This window comes from Culex pipiens, chromosome 3, assembly GCF_016801865.2.
Source record: "Culex pipiens pallens isolate TS chromosome 3, TS_CPP_V2, whole genome shotgun sequence".
NCBI classification, from domain to species: domain Eukaryota; kingdom Metazoa; phylum Arthropoda; class Insecta; order Diptera; family Culicidae; genus Culex; species Culex pipiens.
The window spans coordinates 42451244-42472307 of record NC_068939.1 but is presented as its reverse complement, the minus strand read 5'-3'; the positions used below and the strand labels follow the sequence as shown (position 1 = coordinate 42472307).

The 21064-nt window shown below is 37.3% G+C and overlaps 1 protein-coding gene across 3 annotated transcripts in view; it reads left to right on the top strand.

Moving 5' to 3' along the window:
* The window catches only part of LOC120412373 (rho-related BTB domain-containing protein 1), a 114932-nt gene that overhangs the window by 62569 nt on the left and 31299 nt on the right, over window positions 1-21064 (top strand). For all 3 annotated transcript variants that reach the window (XM_039572796.2, XM_039572799.2, XM_039572798.2), the window contains exon 3: window positions 17746-18052. In XM_039572796.2, the coding sequence (XP_039428730.1) occupies window positions 17873-18052 (180 nt within the window). In that variant the 5' untranslated portion in view covers window positions 17746-17872. The remainder of the gene's footprint in view (window positions 1-17745; window positions 18053-21064) is intronic.

Below are 21064 nucleotides of genomic sequence, written 5' to 3'. Positions count from 1 at the left end.
GTGAACTGTCTATTTGGAAAATATGATTTGAAAAGGTCCTAAATTCATGGAAAATTATTTATTTTGTTACTGAATTATTTATATATTAAATTTTCAAAAATAGCAAGCAAATCCTTCAGATGAATAAAAATTGTCACTTTCCATGGAACATCACTGTTTTTCTCTTCCCCTGGAGAATCGGTTGGTTGGCACATGCGGTTGAATTGTTTGCGTTTGTGTTACGTACGTACACACCATAAGTGAAACTGCACACTGGCACTGAATTCACACGTAATGCGTCACACTACACCAGCAGAGAGCGAAGACGGGACGCTAAGAACGCCAACAGAGACAGTCTGATTGGGTTCAATGAAAACATCATTGACAGTGTACTCTCACTGCCACTGCGCGCTGCCTTTCTCCGTGAGATGATGCAGGACGGAAGATCCGCGGGTGATCGACCGGTTTTTATGTTCATCAACGCTCGTGCGTTGACGTAGGTTAGTGCTTTTTTTATAGGTTAGATTTCCATGCAACAAATTGTGTTTTATAGGGCTGCTTCCATAAAGTTATTTAAATTCTTCAATCAATTGCACTTTATAGTTCTGTTGAGATTTTGCTTCAAAACAGTTTATCTGCTGACGTCTATTTATTCTTCAAATCAACAAATATTTGGTATTTTTATCCAGATTTGCTTTGCCTAAAAATAGACGCCTACGTCTTGTCCACGAGGATATTCTTCGTAATAGCCAGGCTTAAGATAAGATAGCCATTGCGTTACCATTACAAAAAGACATCTGAGCAACTCTCTACGAAATCGGCCGATTTCGACCATTTTTATTTTTTGTAATTTTTGATTTGACTCAAACTTTGTGGGGGCCTTCCCTATGACCAAATAAGCTATTTTGCGTCATTGGTTCACCCATACAAGTCTCCATACAATGTTGTCTGCTGTCCATACAAAAATGGTATGTAAATATTCAAACAGCTGTAACTTTTGAGTGAATTTTCTGATCAATTTGGTGTCTTCGTCAAAGTTGTAGGTATTGTTGAGGACTTTTGAGAAAAAAATAGGTACACGGAAAAAAAATTGCAGATTTTTTTATCACCTTTTTTTTCACTAAAACTCAATTTCCCTAAATACGTATTTTTTTATTTTCGAGATTTTTTGATATGTTTTAGGGGACAAAAATCCGCAACTTTTGAGCCATAGAGAAACATGGTCAAAAAATCTGCTGCCGAGTTATGAATTTTTGAAAAAATAGTGATTTTTGGAAAAAATCGAAGTTTCATGCAAAAACAAGTTTGACATTATTTTTTAATGCAAAATTCAATTTGCAATCGAAAAGTACTTTACAGATTTTTGATTAAGGGCTCCTTTTTCAAGATATAGCCACCGAAAGTTTGATTTTAGCGAAATATTTGCAGTTTTTCAATTTTTAAAAATAGTGACCATGAGTGACCATTTCCAAAAATATTTTTTTTGAAAAGTTTAGAAAATTTGCAATAAAATTGTCTAAGAGACATTGAAGATTGGACCTCGGGTTGCTGAGATACAGCGGCTTAAAGAAAAAGAAACACGAAAATTGAAGTTTTCTAAGTCTCACCCAAACAGCCCACCATTTTCTAATGACGATATCTCAGCAATTAATGGTCCGATTTTCAATGTTAATACATAAAACATTCGTGAAATTTTCCGATCTTTTCGAAAAAAATATTTTGATTTTTTTTAAATCAAGACTAACATTTTAAAGGGCCAAATATTGAATATTACGCCCATTTAAAATGCTAGTCTAGATTTAAAAAAATTCAAAATATTTTTTTCGAAAAGATCGGAAAATTTCACGAATGTTTCTGTAAATCTGTAAAGTACTTTTCGATTGCAAATTCAATTTTGCATTGAAAAATAATGTCAAACTTGTTTTTGCATGAAACTTCGATTTTTTTCCAAAAATCACTATTTTTTCAAAAATTCATAACTCGGCGGCAGATTTTTTGACCATGTTTCTCTATGGCTCAAAAGTTGCGGATTTTTGCCCCTAAAACATATCAAAAAATCTCGAAAATCAAAAAATACGTATTTTGGGAAATTGAGTTTTAGGGAAAAAAAAGTTGATAAAAAAATCTGCAATGTTTTTTTCCGTGTACCTATTTTTTTCTCAAAAGTCCTCAACAATACCTACAACTTTGCCGAAGACACCAAATTGATCAGAAAATTCACTCAAAAGTTACAGCTGTTTGAATATTTACATACCATTTTTGTATGGACAGCAGACAACATTGTATGGAGACTTGTATGGGTGAACCAATGACGCAAAATAGCTTATTTGGTCATAGGGAAGGCCCCCACAAAGTTTGAGTCAAATCAAAAAATACAAATAAAATCCATTTCCGGTTTTGGTAGAGAATTGCTCATCTTGAGTAACTTTTCAAAAGGTCTAAAGCTTAAATTTAAAAGTGAACTCTTCAATAAAATGTCGCCCACTCGTTTGTAATCTCTCGAAAGCAAGCAAAATAAACGATTTGCGTCATCTTACACCAAAAGTAGCTCGTACCGGCAAGTTATGGAATCCCACAGAGTGCGAAAAGGGTAAGATTTTCCCAACAATCTGGGCCTCTTTGTAGCCTTTACGCTGCAAAGCCTGTTGGCTCTGCTAGGGTGGAAAGGTGCTCAGATTTATGGCACCCGCCCGGGCTATAATGGTGACGCCACACCACTGCTTTTGCTGATGTCCCGTGTTACCCCATCTGCCGTCCGGGAGGGAATTTACGATCGGCACAGTGGACTAAAGGCTTGCGTTTGGTCTTAAAACTTTAGTTGCATTTTTGTGTGACTTTTAAAAAGGTCCAAACACATATTATAATTTGCTGAAAATGTTGATTTGATTTAAAAACATAGAACATACGGAATAGATAAAAAACTCGTTTTTTTCGTATTTTGACCTGAAAATAATTCCAAAAATTATCGAGATTTATTGTAAAATTAATGAAGCTTAGTTTACAAACAAAAAATAATAATCATGGAATGTGGTCAGTTCTTTTTCTTCAGAAATAGGGTAATTCTCTACCAACTCACACGAAATCGGGTTTCCCCGACCCCTCTTCAATTTGCGTGAAACTTTGTCCTAAGGGGTAACTATTGTCCTTGATCACGAATCCGAGGTCCGTTTTTTGATATCTCGTGACGGAGGGGCGGTACGACCCCTTCCATTTATGAACATGCGAAAAAAGAGGTGTTTTTCAATCATTTGCAGCCTGATACGGTGATGAGATAGAAATTTGGTATCAAAGGGACTTTTCTATAAAATTAGACGCCCGATTTGATGGCGTACTCAGATATCCGAAAAAACGTATTTTTCATCGAAAAAAACACTAAAAAAGTTTTAAAAACTTTCCCATTTTCCGTTACTTGACTGTAAAAATTTTGGAACATGTCATTTTATGGGAAATTTAATGTACTTTTTGAATCTACATTGACCCAGAACGGTCATTTTTTCATTTTAAAATTTCGTGTTTTTTCCAACTTTGCAGGGTTATTTTTTAGAGTGTAACAATGTTTAACAAAGTTGTAGAGCAGACAATTACAACAAAAATATATAGACATAAGGGGTTTGCTTATAAACATCACGAGTTATCGTGATTTTACGAAAAAAAGTTTTGAAGATGTAACTTTTTGCGATTCTCTTTGTTTTGTCGTCCGTATCTGTCGCGGGTGACCATGAACGGCCATGATCAACGACGACCAACTTATTCAAAACTTTTTTTCGTAAAATCGCAATAACTCGTGATGTTTATAAGCAGACCCCTTATGTCTATATATCAAAATTTTTGTTATTGTCTGCTCTACAACTTTGTACAAAATTGTTACACTCTAAAAAATAACCCTACAATGTTAGAAAAAACAAGAAATTTTAAAATGAAATATTTTGTTCTAAATGAAAAAATGACCCTTCGAGTAACGGAAAATGGGAGAATTTTTAAAACTTTTTTAGTGTTTTTTTTTTCGATGAAAAAAAACGTTTTTTCGGAATTCTGAGTACGCCATCAAATCGGGCGTCTAATTTTACATAAAAGTCCCTTTGACACCAAATTTCTATCTCATCACCGTATCAGGCTGCGAATTATTGATAAACATCTCTTTTTTCGCATGTTCAAAAATGGAAGGGGTCGTACCGCCCCTCCGTCACGAGATATAAAAAAACGGACCTCGGATTCGTGATCAGGAACAAAAGTTACCCCTTAGGACAAAGTTTCACGCAAATCGAAGAGGGGTCGGGGCAACTGCTGTGTGAGTTAGCGGAGAATTACCCAATAAGTATATTTTTAAATTTATTTTTTATACTTTTTTTTTATTTGGATGAAACTTTGCATGATTATTACGTGCATTAAAAAACTCGTAAAAAACTTTTTCATTCATTTTCAGATATGTTTGTTCTATGGAAATTTTGTTCCTGGCCTTCCACAATTCTGGAACACCTGAGTTCAACTGATATTTTCACAAAAAAAAGTTATCAGACTATTCATACAATATTACTTTGCTTTAATTTCGTTAGTTTCAGTGTGTAAAGTCATTATTTTGTAAAAAATATTTACTCATGGAGAGAATATATTTATACAGCCATTCCACGTCAAACAGGAAGTCTCCAAATCAAAACTGCTCCGATTTGGCTCAAATTTGGAGTGGGGGTTCTTTGGCCCAAATAATTAGACCCGTATTTTTTTGTTTGGCGATTAGGGTGTTCCTATCCGAAATAGGGTGATCCAAAAAATTGCGTTTTTCGTCGATTTTTGTAAAAACCACATTTTTCAAAAAATCATATCTCCGGAACGGCTGAACCAATTTTGGAGCGCCACAATTCGAAAGAAAGGTTATAAGTTGGGTTTTTAAGGAAAAATATGTTGAGGTCCAAAAAAACTAGCTGAATATTTGAAAAGGTCCTATGAAAATTTCATTTGCCGATTTCAAGGTCTCGGGACCAAAGAGCCTATGTCTGAAAATATTTTTTTCCTGATTCCTTGTAATATTTTACATAACATATCAAAAAATCGCGAATATCCATTAACACGTTCCGGAGGTATGATTTTTTGAACATAAAAACTGGGTTTTTCAAAGCGCCGCGCGCAAAAACTGAAAAATGACGAAAACGGGTAAAAATCAACTTTTTTCACTAAAACTGCGATAACTTGAAAATTTCAGCGATGACCTATTTATTATTGAAAGACGCAACTTTTGGTACCCTAACAAGTATAGGTTATCGCTGAAATTTTCAAGTTATCTCAGTTTTATTGAAAAAAGTTGATTTTTACCCGTTTTCGTCATTTTTCAGTTTTTGCGCGCGGCGCTTCGAAAAACCCAGTTTTTATGTTCAAAAAATCATACCTCCGGAACGTGTTAATGGATATTCGCAATTTTTTGATATGTTATGTAAAATATTACAAGGAATCAGGAAAAAAATATTTTCAGACATAGGCTCTTTGGTCCCGAGACCTTGAAATCGGCAAATGAAATTTTCATAGGACCTTTTCAAATATTCAGCTAGTTTTTTTGGACCTCAACATATTTTTCCTTAAAAACCCAAATTATAACCTTTCTTTTGAATTTTGGCGCTCCAAAATTGGTTCAGCCGTTCCCGAGATATGATTTTTTGAAAAATGTGGTTTTTGCGAAAATCGATGAAAACGCAATTTTTTGGATCACCCTATTTCGGATAGGACCACCCTAATCGCCAAACAAAAAAATACGGGTCTAATTATTTGGGCCAAAGAACCCCCACTCCAAATTTGAGCCAAATCGGAGTACTTTTGATTTGGAGACTTCCTGTTTGACGTGGAATGGCTGTATATTTATAATTTATATTCGCAAGAAAAAAGTGTTCCGAATTTGTGGATTTCAAGGGTCAAAGTTTTTCTGCAAAAGCTTGATATAAAAGGTTAAATTTGCAGTTGTTTGATACAGCATTCGATAGATCGCAAGAAAAGCTTTGAAATGAAGGTTAAAGCGAATCATTAAGTTCAATTATCGATTTGCTATGATTTTTTGAACATTGGCCGATCTGTAAACTGTTCCGAATATGTATTGGCAGTACCGGCTATAATTTTGTTCAAATATCGGTATCTTGAGAACGGATTTTCTGAAATTCCAAAATTATTGCTAACAGTATTTGAGAGATTGAAAAAAAATCATCAGGATCGATAACCGGTTTGATTATATTAATCATAAGGCATCTAATATTTATGGATATTCAAACTCTGAAACCCCAAAGTCTAAATGGAAAACCCGTCCCCAGGTCAACGGAATTTCCCACCGTGAGCCGATGTTTGCTGGCTGTGCAATTTTCCCGCAACGCAATTTTCTCCGAATTCAGCCCAAACACCGCAGCCGAAAAAAAATCCTTTGACGAAGCTTATTCTAAAATTGTGATCGCATACCGACCATAAACGAAACTTCATTGTTGTTTTTGCACACAAACAAAAAAAAAATGCGGAGAAAGAATGCCAAACCCAAACAAACGAGCAATTTGCGTTTGACCGTCAAAGTTTGAATAGTGGCCTTATCAGTGCGCCATCAAAAGAGTCCTCCAACCCGCCCTCCCGCTCCGAAAATTATCACCAATTTCCATTTTACAAATCACGGTCGTCCAATCAGCCGTCGTGCAATGCCCGAGAGCGGTGCGGTTGTTTATTTTTGTGCTGATGTTTTAAAATTTAATGCGACCATAAGCATCGCGTAATTCAATTAGAGCCAGTTTAGTGCCATAAGTGGGCTCTCTTGTGTGAGAGGGGGGTGGACTCCGCTATAGGATGGGAAAGAGAGCATAAACAACGCGTCACAGACGTGACCCTCCCGGCTCCTCTTCAAGCGTACCTGTCCCCAATGTCCATCCCTTTATTGGCCGGTGAATGGAAATCATGCTGGGCTTTGCAGAATCTTTGGGACCGTAAAGTAGGGTGGATTTAAACTGATTTAATCATTTTATTCATGTGGGCCAGTATCCCGGTTTACAATCACTTGCAAAGTGGATAGAACCTTTACACAATTATGGGTAATAAAAAAAAGATTTAAAATAATAGTTCATCTTCGTGAATAAATTTAGTAGAAACTATTGCAATAATTAGATTGCATTTAAAAATAAATTAAAATGTTTTATTCTTGATGAAAGGCTATAAAATCATTCAACACTGAACTTCTTGATTTGACCTCCTAGACCCACCTTCACGTAAACATATCGATTCAGAATCAAATAACTGTGTGTGGGTTGAGGGATGTTAATAAAAAAAATAGTCACACGATTATCTTCGGACTGTCTGAACGGGTTTTGACCGTTTTGGTCTCATTCAATCCGTTTTGGGGTCTCTATTCAAAACCAGCAAGTTTAGTTAAGTACTTCAAAAGTTATGCTAAAAAACGATGTTGGCTGAGTTCCAAATGATTGTAAAAAAGATGGTTTTTTGTAAGAAACCCCGTTTTGTTATCGATTTTTAGAAATGTTTCTGGAAATCACATCAAAGGTTTTGACCACTTAAGTATTAATTACACACTTTCATAAGCCGAATCTCAGATATTTTGATAAGAAAGATGGCTGGATCAAACTATTTCTATTTAGGCCAATGCAATTTTAGGAGTAAGAAGAAATATTGTTTTCACAATGTTATAAATTTGTGGAAAATTTGAGTTTTTTGGAAAATATGGAAAACTCATTGAACAGTTTTTTTCTAAAAAACATTTTTGAAGCAAAATCAAATTTGCAATCGAAAAGTTTCTTACTTGTTTTTCATTAGGATGCACCGTTTTCAAGTTATGGGAATTGGATCGTTTATTTCAGGTAAAGAAGCTATATTTTTTTATTTCAAAAACAGCCTTTTTTTTAAATATCTATGAATTTGAAAAAAAAAAACACTCAATGAACATGATTTTGAATCGGAAACGGAATGCATTTTCGGATTCTTTTAACAATTTTCCATTAGGAGAAGTTAAAATAAGTTTGTAAATAATGAATAATATGTGTTTTTAAAACACAACTAAAAACAAATTCCAAATTTATAGGAAATTTCAGTTGAACAATTTTCATGTAAATAAAATGCAGTATAAATCTATAATTTTATAAAAAAAAACTAATTTTAACAAATTTCAGGCACAATTCCGACTTTTGAAAAAAATTACCTGAAATTTATATGTATTTTGTTAAATAGCTCATAAACTTTGTTAACTAAATATAAACATTGGTTTTTTTTTTTCATAAAAACTTTATCAGCTACTGTAGTGATGGTACATTTAACGTACAAATAAAGTTTGCACAACTTAAATTTGATTGCAACAAGTAAAACTATGACTATCAAAGTCACTCCGGAATTTAAACTAAGAGTTTTTAACGTAACTATTTTTCTAAACACTATTGAAAAAACTTTATTTTTCCAAAAAAGTGCATGAACTTTGTGTGGCCTACTCCAGTACATGTTTTAAAAATAATAATCTTGAGAAAAACCTTACCGGTTGAAAAATATTCCAAAAACAAATTGAAATCCTATCAAAGTCACATCGGTTTACGGTAGTTGATTGTCGGATTCTTTGAACACTTTTCTTCTTAGAACAGATTGCATCAAACAAAAGTTTGATATGCGAGAAGTGGGTAAAAGATTGCTGAAATACAATTCCTGATAGAAAAAAAAGGAAAATCAGGTTTTTCAAAACATTCAAATGCCGATATTTTTTTATGATTTTTTATGATTTCAAGAGTAAATTTTCAAAACAAGGCTTAATTGGCAAAGGGAGCGCGTGGTCGTAAAAAATATTCGGAGTGAAAAGTGATTTTTTGTGATTTTCAAAGCCCTTCCTATATCATTGTTGATCGGAAGGCACGGCGTCGGGTGGATTGTGTTTAAATTTTTCGAATAAGGTTTTATTTTTTTGCGGTGAAAAAGCCATTTCTATATAATGAACGAAAGACGCACTGACAATTTGGATCGTTGAGTTAATAGTGGAGCAAAATAACTGTGTGTGAGTGATTTTGTGTTAACCAGAAAGACCTTCCATAGCATCGTTGCTCGGAAGGCTCGCCGACGGGTCTGTTATGAAAGTCCTCCCCATAGCGTCGTAGCTCGGGAGGCATCGAAAAGCCAATACCTTATCCTAATAACCCAAAAAAATATTAATCACGTGTTGCTTGAAGGAGATGCTGTGGTTTCAACGGTCTCAAGCGGTATCAACAAGTATATAGCGAAAAACTTTGTGCTTGATGAGTCTGCAACTTCAACTATCGGACTAACATTCCTCCCTTTCGTTGAACTGCAGGCTTCTTGGGAGGGCGCCGGTATTGACTAATAAAGTAGGGATCTTCAGAGGTTAAACAGTGAACGGATGGTTGGCTCCCACTGATCATTTTTGATTCATTGTTTAACTTCAGCTGATCTGTCAATAACGGAGTAGCAGCTCATTGGCAGTCAACCATGCTCATGCTCATGCTCATGCTCATGCTCATGCTCATGCTCATGCTCATGCTCATGCTCATGCTCATGCTCATGCTCATGCTTAAGAGTAAATTTTCAAAACAACCTATGGGTCATGGGTTTCTTATGCAGTTAGGACCTTTTGAAAATTTAATCTAGAATTTGCGATTTAGTCAACTTAGGCTAAGGGACCATCCATAAACCACGTGGACACTTTTTTGGAAACCCTCCCCCCTTTCGTGGACAATTGTCCATACAAAAAACGTGGGCAATCGTCGTACCCATACTCATAAATCCATTTTTGAACCAATTTTTGATCTTTGAAGAGTCTTAGAAAGAAGAATTCTTGAAATTTAAAAACAATTTTGGGATGCGAGTTTGATTAGTCAATTTTTGGTAAATTTTGGCTGTGTTTTTTCTAATACTTCCTACATTTTTGGATGTTCCAGCCTTAGCCTCTTCGGGATTTTTTTTACAATTTAAATGATAATTGAATCATTCTTTAGTACAAAATGTGAACAACATGTAAAAATTGAAAAAGTACATATATAATCGTGAAAAAAAACTAGATAGACAAAAAGTAATGATAGGAGTTGGTAGAATAAGCCAAATACTATCAGGAACCAACATAAACTAAACAAGGAAATTGCAAATAAAACATAGGTAATTAAATTTGAACAAGAAAAACATAAAACACGAGATGTTATTTTTTTCGTAGAGCAAAAGTTGCTTAAAATAACCCCGAACAAAGGCAAAATAAAAAAAATATACAAATTTAGGCTTTAGAAAATTGGACAATTTCTAGACATTTTTCTGATTAGGTTCTAAAAAAATCCGGAGTTTTTTTTTTTTTTTTTTTTTTGAAAAGGTCCAACAAACCAAATTTTCAGTTTTTGCTGTTTGGGTGTTTTTCAATACCCTTGACCCAAGGCAGTTTCAAAAACATTCAAAAAGCAAAAACTGAAAATCTGGTTTTGGTTGATCCTGTCCCCTAACATCGGGCTAATTTATTTCTGGTTAGATTTCGTGTGTCCTCTTTCTTTCCTCTTGGGACCCAAAACATGTCGCAACAACGCATATTGAAAGGGAGACATGTCCATGATGGGTCCCCAAGGGATGGATCGCTGGCTAAAAATAGCACTAATCTTTATAATCGCCAATAATTGAAGAGGAAAGCAGCGTTGGGTTGTGTTGCGGTTGCCTCTATTGAGGCAGAACGACATTCTCCGGATGTGGAATGTGTGTGTGTGCACAATAGCACGGTCAATGGAAGGTATGATATAATTGAATTATAAGCACTTCTAATGTTTGCGAATGGGCAAGGTTGACAGAATTAAGGGGGGAAAACCAGGCTTGGTGGTTTTGATGGGGAAAGGGAGAGGAGCTCAAATTTGTGGTATTGAACCTTATGGGAACGATAGCTGAACTCCCTGTGGTGACCTAGAATAGTCCCCTCGACGAGCAATTTAGGTGATTGAAAGTTTTTGGCAATGTTTGCTTTCCATCTGGGGATGGAGGAATGTATCGAATTATTTAATTTAATTCTAGATTTGTTTGAAATGAGCAACAATTCGATTTTAATGTTGGTGTGGTCAATTCGTTAAGCACCAACGTATTGATTTTTCCACTTTCACACAAATCTAGAAATAACATTCCATTCCATGCCAGAGCAGTACGTTCCCACACGAAACCCATACCTCAGATTAATGTGCCCTGTCGGCACGTACTTATCAAAACAACCGCAGCTATTCATTCTAGCGGTTGGGTCCCTGACTTCTCAAAAGAAAAAGGGGGTTATGTTCACCACAAGAAGAGGCGAGGGGGGTCGCTCCATTCATCATAATTTTGTGAATACAAAGAGACGAGTTGTTCCTTTTAATTCCGCTATATATTTTAATATCTTGACAGATACGTATTTCGTCTACTACTTGCAGACTTCATCAGTGTTCTGTTCTCGACTGAAGGTTCATCGCTGGTGTATCCATATTTGTAGTTACTGTAGGTACTACCTCCTCGTTCTTCTTTTGTGCCTGTATAGGTAACAGCTTAAACAGCCACGTTGAGCCGTTACCTGAATCCTTGTTGAGTAAACGTTTGTTGCCTGCCTTGAAGATTTCCAAACTTTCAGCGACAGCCAGCTTCGATGGGTTAGTGATGTGTCTTAAGATGACCGCGTCGCTAGCTGTGATGTTATGTTTTTCCTCGATGATGTGTTCGGTTACTGCTGACTTGAAATGGGGGACAAGTCCTTTCCGTTTTTCCTCCATGGCAATTTTGACATATGTGTGTATATGCTCATCCAACCTGGTTTGCAGCAATCTCTTAGTTTGTCCAATGTAGCTCATATCACAGTGGCCGCAGGATACCTCGTAGATGCCGGGTTTGCCTAAAGTCGGTATGGGGTCTTTCGTTGAACCTAAGATGGATTCCAACTGGCTGTTTCTACTGCTGAACACTAAATCGATGCCAAATTTAGCCAGTTTTTGTCGTAATGGGCGTGTTATCCTGTAGTCGAATTCTACTGCTGCTCTTCGCAGTGGCTCTGCTGATGGCGTAAGGGTTGTGAGTGAAGTTCTGTGCAGTTTTCTTTCCTTCTTATCGATGATTGCTTGGATAGTTGTTCTGCTGTAACCGTTGATTTCCGCTGTTTCAAATATGTACTCCAATTCTTTCTGTTTTCCTGCTTCGCTGAGGGGTAAAGTTGTCATCCTATGTATAAAATAATGATATGCTGCCATCTTATGTTGGAATGAATGGTTTGACGTGGCTGGGATTGTTCTTCTGGTGTTTGTTGGCTTCCTGTAGATCTCGAAAGAAAACGAAGATGGGCAACCTGGTTCTCTTAGGATCAGGATGTCTAAGAAAGGTAACTTTCCTTCGACTTCCATTTCGTAAGTGAACTTGATGCTCCTGCGTGCACTGTTTATGGTGTCCAGTACCGTTGTTAGTGAGTCCCTTTTGATGATGCAGAAGATGTCATCTACGTATCTCCACCAACGTTCTGGTAGTAGGTTTTTGGTTTGTAGTTCGTGTTCCAAAGCTGCCATATAAACATCGCTCATGAACGGTGACAGTGGGTTACCCATCGATGCTCCCATCCTCTGTTGGTAGATGCAATCCCTGAACTGGAAGTAGCTCTGTTCCATGCATAATTTGACGAATGTTATATACTGGATCGTTTTTTGTCTCCATGGTTCTCCCTCGTATTGTGATTGCAGCCAATCCCGTAGAGTTCCTATTGCGTTTTTTACTGGTATGCTTGGGAACAGTGCTGTTACGTCGAAGGAAACCATTATTTCATCCTCAGCTATCGGTCCCGACTCTAAGAGCTCCTTTGTGAACACCTGCGAACTGATGATCGAACGGCTCGGGAAAGGTTTCGGCATACTCTTGAATTCCTCGACAAGCCACTTTGCGATCCGACTGGTTGGGGCATCCACTGCTGAAATGATTTCTCGCATCTCGTTGCCTGGTTTATGTACTTTAGGTAGTGCTTTAATCCTTGGTAGAGTTGGGTTCGGTACTCTCAACGATTTTGCAGTTTTCCCAACCGATTTCAAAAGGCCTGCACATTCTTTGATGGTGTTTTCTACTTTTTTGACCATATCGATTAGCGTGTATCCTCGTTGTAGTGAATATTTTTCCCTGTTTCCGAGTTTCTCAAGAAGTTCCTTGTCGTATTCGTCCCGGTCCATGATTACTACCCGGTTTCCCTTGTCCGCTTTTAGGTAGTACACGGGTTTCTCCTTGAGTTCCTTCACTACTCGTACTTCGGCGTTGTCCTGGTGTTTTGTTGTTGCTTCTCGTATTAATTTGGATACCGTCATCCTGACGCTGTTGATTTGTGCTGGAAGGAGCGGGGGAGGTTTTGTCTGTTTTTCGTCGATGCTGTTAGCATTGATAACAGTTTCGATGTCGATAACAATGTTTTCCAGGTTTGGTTTTGATGATACCGCGTACTTAAGACCTTTGTTGAGTAAAGTTAACTGTTCTTCTGAAAAAGTTTCAGAAGAACGATTAACAACGAACTCTTCTAAGGGTTTAACTACTGGTTTCATTGTAGGGGCAATGTGGGAAATCAGTTGTCGGAATTTGTTGTCCAGTATCTTGCGTTTCCTTTCTGATTCGCACTTCTCGGCTACCTTAACCTTCGTCAAAAAGGCTTCGAATTCGATGGGGAATTCTTTGGCTAGTTTCAGATGGAGTGAATAGCATTCGAGAGTTTTGATATTCAGTCTACCGTAGAGTTTTTTGATGCTCTCTTTGACAAGCTCTAACTCCACCCTCCGGATGATTTTGCTGTCCGTATGACCCTTCGTCCTAATCTTGTGGCTAGTTGGTGTAACTCGGTGTTCGACGCATTTTTTCAAGAAGGCGATGTCTTTGTGGATACCTGCGATGATTTTCTTCAGTCCGATGAACTTGTTGTGCTCCGAAGGCTTGGTTGCCATGGTAATTGTAGTTTGGTTGAGCGTTTTAGCAGAATGCATTACTGTGAATACAAAGAGACGAGTTGTTCCTTTTAATTCCGCTATATATTTTAATATCTTGACAGATACGTATTTCGTCTACTACTTGCAGACTTCATCAGTGTTCTGTTCTCGACTGAAGGTTCATCGCTGGTGTATCCATATTTGTAGTTACTGTAGGTACTACCTCCTCGTTCTTCTTTTGTGCCTGTATAGGTAACAGCTTAAACAGCCACGTTGAGCCGTTACCTGAATCCTTGTTGAGTAAACGTTTGTTGCCTGCCTTGAAGATTTCCAAACTTTCAGCGACAGCCAGCTTCGATGGGTTAGTGATGTGTCTTAAGATGACCGCGTCGCTAGCTGTGATGTTATGTTTTTCCTCGATGATGTGTTCGGTTACTGCTGACTTGAAATGGGGGACAAGTCCTTTCCGTTTTTCCTCCATGGCAATTTTGACATATGTGTGTATATGCTCATCCAACCTGGTTTGCAGCAATCTCTTAGTTTGTCCAATGTAGCTCATATCACAGTGGCCGCAGGATACCTCGTAGATGCCGGGTTTGCCTAAAGTCGGTATGGGGTCTTTCGTTGAACCTAAGATGGATTCCAACTGGCTGTTTCTACTGCTGAACAAAGGAAAGGACTTGTCCCCCATTTCAAGTCAGCAGTAACCGAACACATCATCGAGGAAAAACATAACATCACAGCTAGCGACGCGGTCATCTTAAGACACATCACTAACCCATCGAAGCTGGCTGTCGCTGAAAGTTTGGAAATCTTCAAGGCAGGCAACAAACGTTTACTCAACAAGGATTCAGGTAACGGCTCAACGTGGCTGTTTAAGCTGTTACCTATACAGGCACAAAAGAAGAACGAGGAGGTAGTACCTACAGTAACTACAAATATGGATACACCAGCGATGAACCTTCAGTCGAGAACAGAACACTGATGAAGTCTGCAAGTAGTAGACGAAATACGTATCTGTCAAGATATTAAAATATATAGCGGAATTAAAAGGAACAACTCGTCTCTTTGTATTCACAGTAATGCATTCTGCTAAAACGCTCAACCAAACTACAATTACCATGGCAACCAAGCCTTCGGAGCACAACAAGTTCATCGGACTGAAGAAAATCATCGCAGGTATCCACAAAGACATCGCCTTCTTGAAAAAATGCGTCGAACACCGAGTTACACCAACTAGCCACAAGATTAGGACGAAGGGTCATACGGACAGCAAAATCATCCGGAGGGTGGAGTTAGAGCTTGTCAAAGAGAGCATCAAAAAACTCTACGGTAGACTGAGTATCAAAACTCTCGAATGCTATTCACTCCATCTGAAACTAGCCAAAGAATTCCCCATCGAATTCGAAGCCTTTTTGACGAAGGTTAAGGTAGCCGAGAAGTGCGAATCAGAAAGGAAACGCAAGATACTGGACAACAAATTCCGACAACTGATTTCCCACATTGCCCCTACAATGAAACCAGTAGTTAAACCCTTAGAAGAGTTCGTTGTTAATCGTTCTTCTGAAACTTTTTCAGAAGAACAGTTAACTTTACTCAACAAAGGTCTTAAGTACGCGGTATCATCAAAACCAAACCTGGAAAACATTGTTATCGACATCGAAACTGTTATCAATGCTAACAGCATCGACGAAAAACAGACAAAACCTCCCCCGCTCCTTCCAGCACAAATCAACAGCGTCAGGATGACGGTATCCAAATTAATACGATAAGCAACAACAAAACACCAGGACAACGCCGAAGTACGAGTAGTGAAGGAACTCAAGGAGAAACCCGTGTACTACCTAAAAGCGGACAAGGGAAACCGGGTAGTAATCATGGACCGGGACGAATACGACAAGGAACTTCTTGAGAAACTCGGAAACAGGGAAAAATATTCACTACAACGAGGATACACGCTAATCGATATGGTCAAAAAAGTAGAAAACACCATCAAAGAATGTGCAGGCCTTTTGAAATCGGTTGGGAAAACTGCAAAATCGTTGAGAGTACCGAACCCAACTCTACCAAGGATTAAAGCACTACCTAAAGTGCATAAACCAGGCAACGAGATGCGAGAAATCATTTCAGCAGTGGATGCCCCAACCAGTCGGATCGCAAAGTGGCTTGTCGAGGAATTCAAGAGTATGCCGAAACCCTTCCCGAGCCGTTCGATCATCAGTTCGCAGGTGTTCACAAAGGAGCTCTTAGAGTCGGGACCGATAGCTGAGGATGAAATAATGGTTTCCTTCGACGTAACAGCACTGTTCCCAAGCATACCAGTAAAAAACGCAATAGGAACTCTACGGGATTGGCTGCAATCACAATACGAGGGAGAACCATGGAGACAAAAAACGATCCAGTATATAACATTCGTCAAATTATGCATGGAACAGAGCTACTTCCAGTTCAGGGATTGCATCTACCAACAGAGGATGGGAGCATCGATGGGTAACCCACTGTCACCGTTCATGAGCGATGTTTATATGGCAGCTTTGGAACACGAACTACAAACCAAAAACCTACTACCAGAACGTTGGTGGAGATACGTAGATGACATCTTCTGCATCATCAAAAGGGACTCACTAACAACGGTACTGGACACCATAAACAGTGCACGCAGGAGCATCAAGTTCACTTACGAAATGGAAGTCGAAGGAAAGTTACCTTTCTTAGACATCCTGATCCTAAGAGAACCAGGTTGCCCATCTTCGTTTTCTTTCGAGATCTACAGGAAGCCAACAAACACCAGAAGAACAATCCCAGCCACGTCAAACCATTCATTCCAACATAAGATGGCAGCATATCATTATTTTATACATAGGATGACAACTTTACCCCTCAGCGAAGCAGGAAAACAGAAAGAATTGGAGTACATATTTGAAACAGCGGAAATCAACGGTTACAGCAGAACAACTATCCAAGCAATCATCGATAAGAAGGAAAGAAAACTGCACAGAACTTCACTCACAACCCTTACGCCATCAGCAGAGCCACTGCGAAGAGCAGCAGTAGAATTCGACTACAGGATAACACGCCCATTACGACAAAAACTGGCTAAATTTGGCATCGATTTAGTGTTCAGCAGTAGAAACAGCCAGTTGGAATCCATCTTAGGTTCAACGAAAGACCCCATACCGACTTTAGGCAAACCCGGCATCTACGAGGTATCCTGCGGCCACTGTGATATGAGCTACATTGGACAAACTAAGAGATTGCTGCAAACCAGGTTGGATGAGCATATACACACATATGTCAAAATTGCCATGGAGGAAAAACGGAAAGGACTTGTCCCCCATTTCAAGTCAGCAGTAACCGAACACATCATCGAGGAAAAACATAACATCATAGCTAGCGACGCGGTCATCTTAAGACACATCACTAACCCATCGAAGCTGGCTGTCGCTGAAAGTTTGGAAATCTTCAAGGCAGGCAACAAACGTTTACTCAACAAGGATTCAGGTAACGGCTCAACGTGGCTGTTTAAGCTGTTACCTATACAGGCACAAAAGAAGAACGAGGAGGTAGTACCTACAGTAACTACAAATATGGATACACCAGCGATGAACCTTCAGTCGAGAACAGAACACTGATGAAGTCTGCAAGTAGTAGACGAAATACGTATCTGTCAAGATATTAAAATATATAGCGGAATTAAAAGGAACAACTCGTCTCTTTGTATTCACAGTAATGCATTCTGCTAAAACGCTCAACCAAACTACAATCATAATTTTCTTCATTCACTGTACCTGGCCTCAGTGTAACACCCTTAATCCCTCTCCCTCTCCAAACAGCAAGTCGTGTACTAATTAGTTGGTGTTTTCTGCTTTTTCCCTCTCTCTCTCTCTAGGATACCACAACTCTAATCCCCGGCACAAGTGACTACAGAGCAGTCGTCCCAGCCAAGAACACGTCAACCTAGAAAGTGGACGCGTGAACTGCCGTGGTGAGCGCCGGGGGAAGGCCCAAATGGAAGCATGGACAACGAGCAGCCCCACCAGGAGTTGGTCAAATGTGTCCTCGTCGGCGACACGGCCGTTGGCAAAACGCGGCTGATTTGTGCACGGGCCTGCAACAAACATGTTTCACTTTCGCAGTTACTTAACACGCATGTGCCAACCGTGTGGGCCATTGACCAATATCGGATATACAAGGATGTAAGTACTACCTACTACTTCCCAACAGTAGCGCCAAGTCACGACGAGTGCATAGAATGCACAAGCAAGAGTGCACTTTCGTCCTCAACCTCTGTGTGTTTGTTTGTCCTGTCCTGATCCCCGGGTTCTTTGTGTTGCTGACAATCGCATTAATTGCTTTAGGGTGGCCAGGGAATTAAGAACGAGTGCCAATTTCAACTAACTGTAAAATATGTTGATTGCAATTGCAGAACCACAAAAATTTACTTTTGTTTTCATATCGTGCTTTACCTCGTTTCTAGTTGCATTATACAACTTCTTATTTACGTTTGGAAGAGGAAAATCTTTGCCTCGTATTTTCAATCGCTTTTTTAAAGATGTCTCAGATGAAATCTAAGACAAATTTGGGGAAGTGAAATGCTCGAATTTGATTCTTATTGGTATTAAACATGGGTTTATAACATTGAATACCAGCCAGCTAGAATCATTTAATCGAATCACTTCTGAACTATTGACAAAGAACTTTGTCCTAAGGTTATTTTTTATCACATTATTTATAACATGAAAGTGGGAAGTAATTCGTTGTTAATTTCAACCTGAGGGATTTAGTTATAAATGAAGTAAATTATAAAAGTATTTTCGGCGATTTCTGGTTTCACATAATTTTTGATTTCGCATGAAAAATATAAAAAAAATACCTTGTTTGGAATGTGATTTTGAGAAACGTTTTTTTACGAAAAAATGATCTCTTGAAATGTTTTTTTTTCTTTTTTCGAATTCATTTATTTTATTCTTTTTCTGATGGTTACATAGCATTAATGCAGTAATTTAACTGCATACAGAAACCCTGGGTGCAAAATTTATTTGCATTATTATTTTTTTTTATTATCCGATTATCCGAATTATGCGAAGGCCATGGAATAATTTCACTATGGATAATGATATCTTCGGAATCACGAAAACATATTTCATTGTCCCATTTTTCATTATCGAGATTAGGTATGATAAGACTACCAACTGTACGGATTTTGTCCTTACTGTACGGATTGTCGACCCCCTTGTTGAATTTTTGAACAGGCTGGATTTTTGTACGAATTTTTCGTGTGATACTCATTTGTACGAAATTTTAATGATGGCAATAAAAACTTTTTAAATTGATTTTTTTAAATCAGCCAATGATTAGATAATTATTCGTAACAGCAAACAAGATTTTTTGTATAAGGGAAATTTTTAAAAGTTGTGCAGCACACGCACCTAACTACATCCAATTTACTGTTTTTCACTGTTTGAACAACTTGTTTTGTAAAATTGTAAATAGAAGCTATTGTGCTATTCATCACTCGATTTCAGTTGAAAACGCTCTTTATGAGCTATAATTGTAAATCGAAATGCTGATATGCTAGCATTTGAGGCAAGATGGAGTTAAATGCTGTTACCCTACTTTAAACGTTAAACGAAAAAAAAAAAAAATAAAACGATTTATTTCAGACATGCATCGGCACTAAGAGCTTTTTTAACGGCACTTAGCTTGTTCTAGATGGCATTCTAATTTTGGCGTAATATTGAACGCTTGACCCTTTTGAAATGTTAGTCTTAATTTTAAAAAATATTTTTCTTCGAGAAGATCAGAAAATTTTACGAACGTTTCTCGTTTTAACAATGAAAATTGGACCATTAGTTGCTGAGATATCGACATTAGAAAATAGTGGGTTGTTTGGGTGAGACTTAGAAAACATCAATTTTCCTGTTTTTTAACCTTTGCATGGCAGTATCTCAGCAACTAAGGGTCGTATCAACAAAGTTCAACAAAGCAAAATATAGAGAATTTTCTGAGCTTTTAAAAAATATTTTTTTCAAAGGTGGGCAAACATTGGCACTAATTTGAAAAAATAATAATGAAAAACTGCGACTTTTTTCATAAAAGTTACCTGTAAATGACTATAACTTGAAAACGGTGCAATTTATCAAAATTTCACTGAAGTACTTTTTGATTTCAAATTCGATTTTACATCGAAAACTGAAGTTGAAAAAATTTTGCGACCAATATTTGGATTTTTGAAAAAAAACTGCATTGATTCAAAAAATCATAACTCGCTCAAAGATTTTTTGCCCATTCTGGAATTTTTTAAAAAGTTGGCATTTGATGTCGCCTAAAACATGTCAGAAATGTAAAAAATATAAATATAGTTTTTTTGCAAATCAATTCTTTTGACAACAGGTAAAACTAAAAATCACCAAAAAAAATTTTACCGTGCATCGTATTTTTTCAGTGTAGTCTTTATCCATACCTACAACTTTGCCGAAGACACCAAATCGATCAAAAAATTCCTTCCAATGATATAGATTTTCGAATTTTCATAAATCATTTTTGTCCGGACAGCTGCCAAATTTGTATGGAAAATTATATGGACAAATTAAAATTATAGAAAAAAAAAACGATTTCGTTGAGAATTACTCTTATTTTTATAAATCTACTTCATTGAAATTTTTCAAATTTCTGACGGAGACATAACTGTAATGATGTAAAAAGTATTTTTTGCAATTCCGTCGTGAAACTACTCACTTTTCCTGTCATTCTTGAACGACGAAATAGCCTACTTTTCTGTACCAAAAATAACAGAATCGAATAGCAAAACTTTTCAAAATAAATGCTGAAAAGTTCTACTTTTCAGCACTCAAATGGGTGCTGAAAAGTTGAACTTTTCAGCACTTGTTTCGAAAAGTAACACTTTTCAACATTTTTTTGATTTGAACGATTTATTGACAATGAGAATTTGACTTAAAATTTCAAACAGTGTGGGTTTTTTGGAATTGCAAAAAATGTTGTATGGAACTCGTTGCAAAACTTGATTTTTTCAGCACTCGTGCTGAAAAAAATCCTCTTTTTGCGACTTGTTGCATAAACTACTATTAAAATATCATTCTTTACAAATTTATGATACAGTTAAAAGGTTGCATTTTTTAGATAAAGATGGAATGGAATTAATGGTTTTTACGAGAATATTTTCTTATCAAATTGGAGAAAAGAAAATA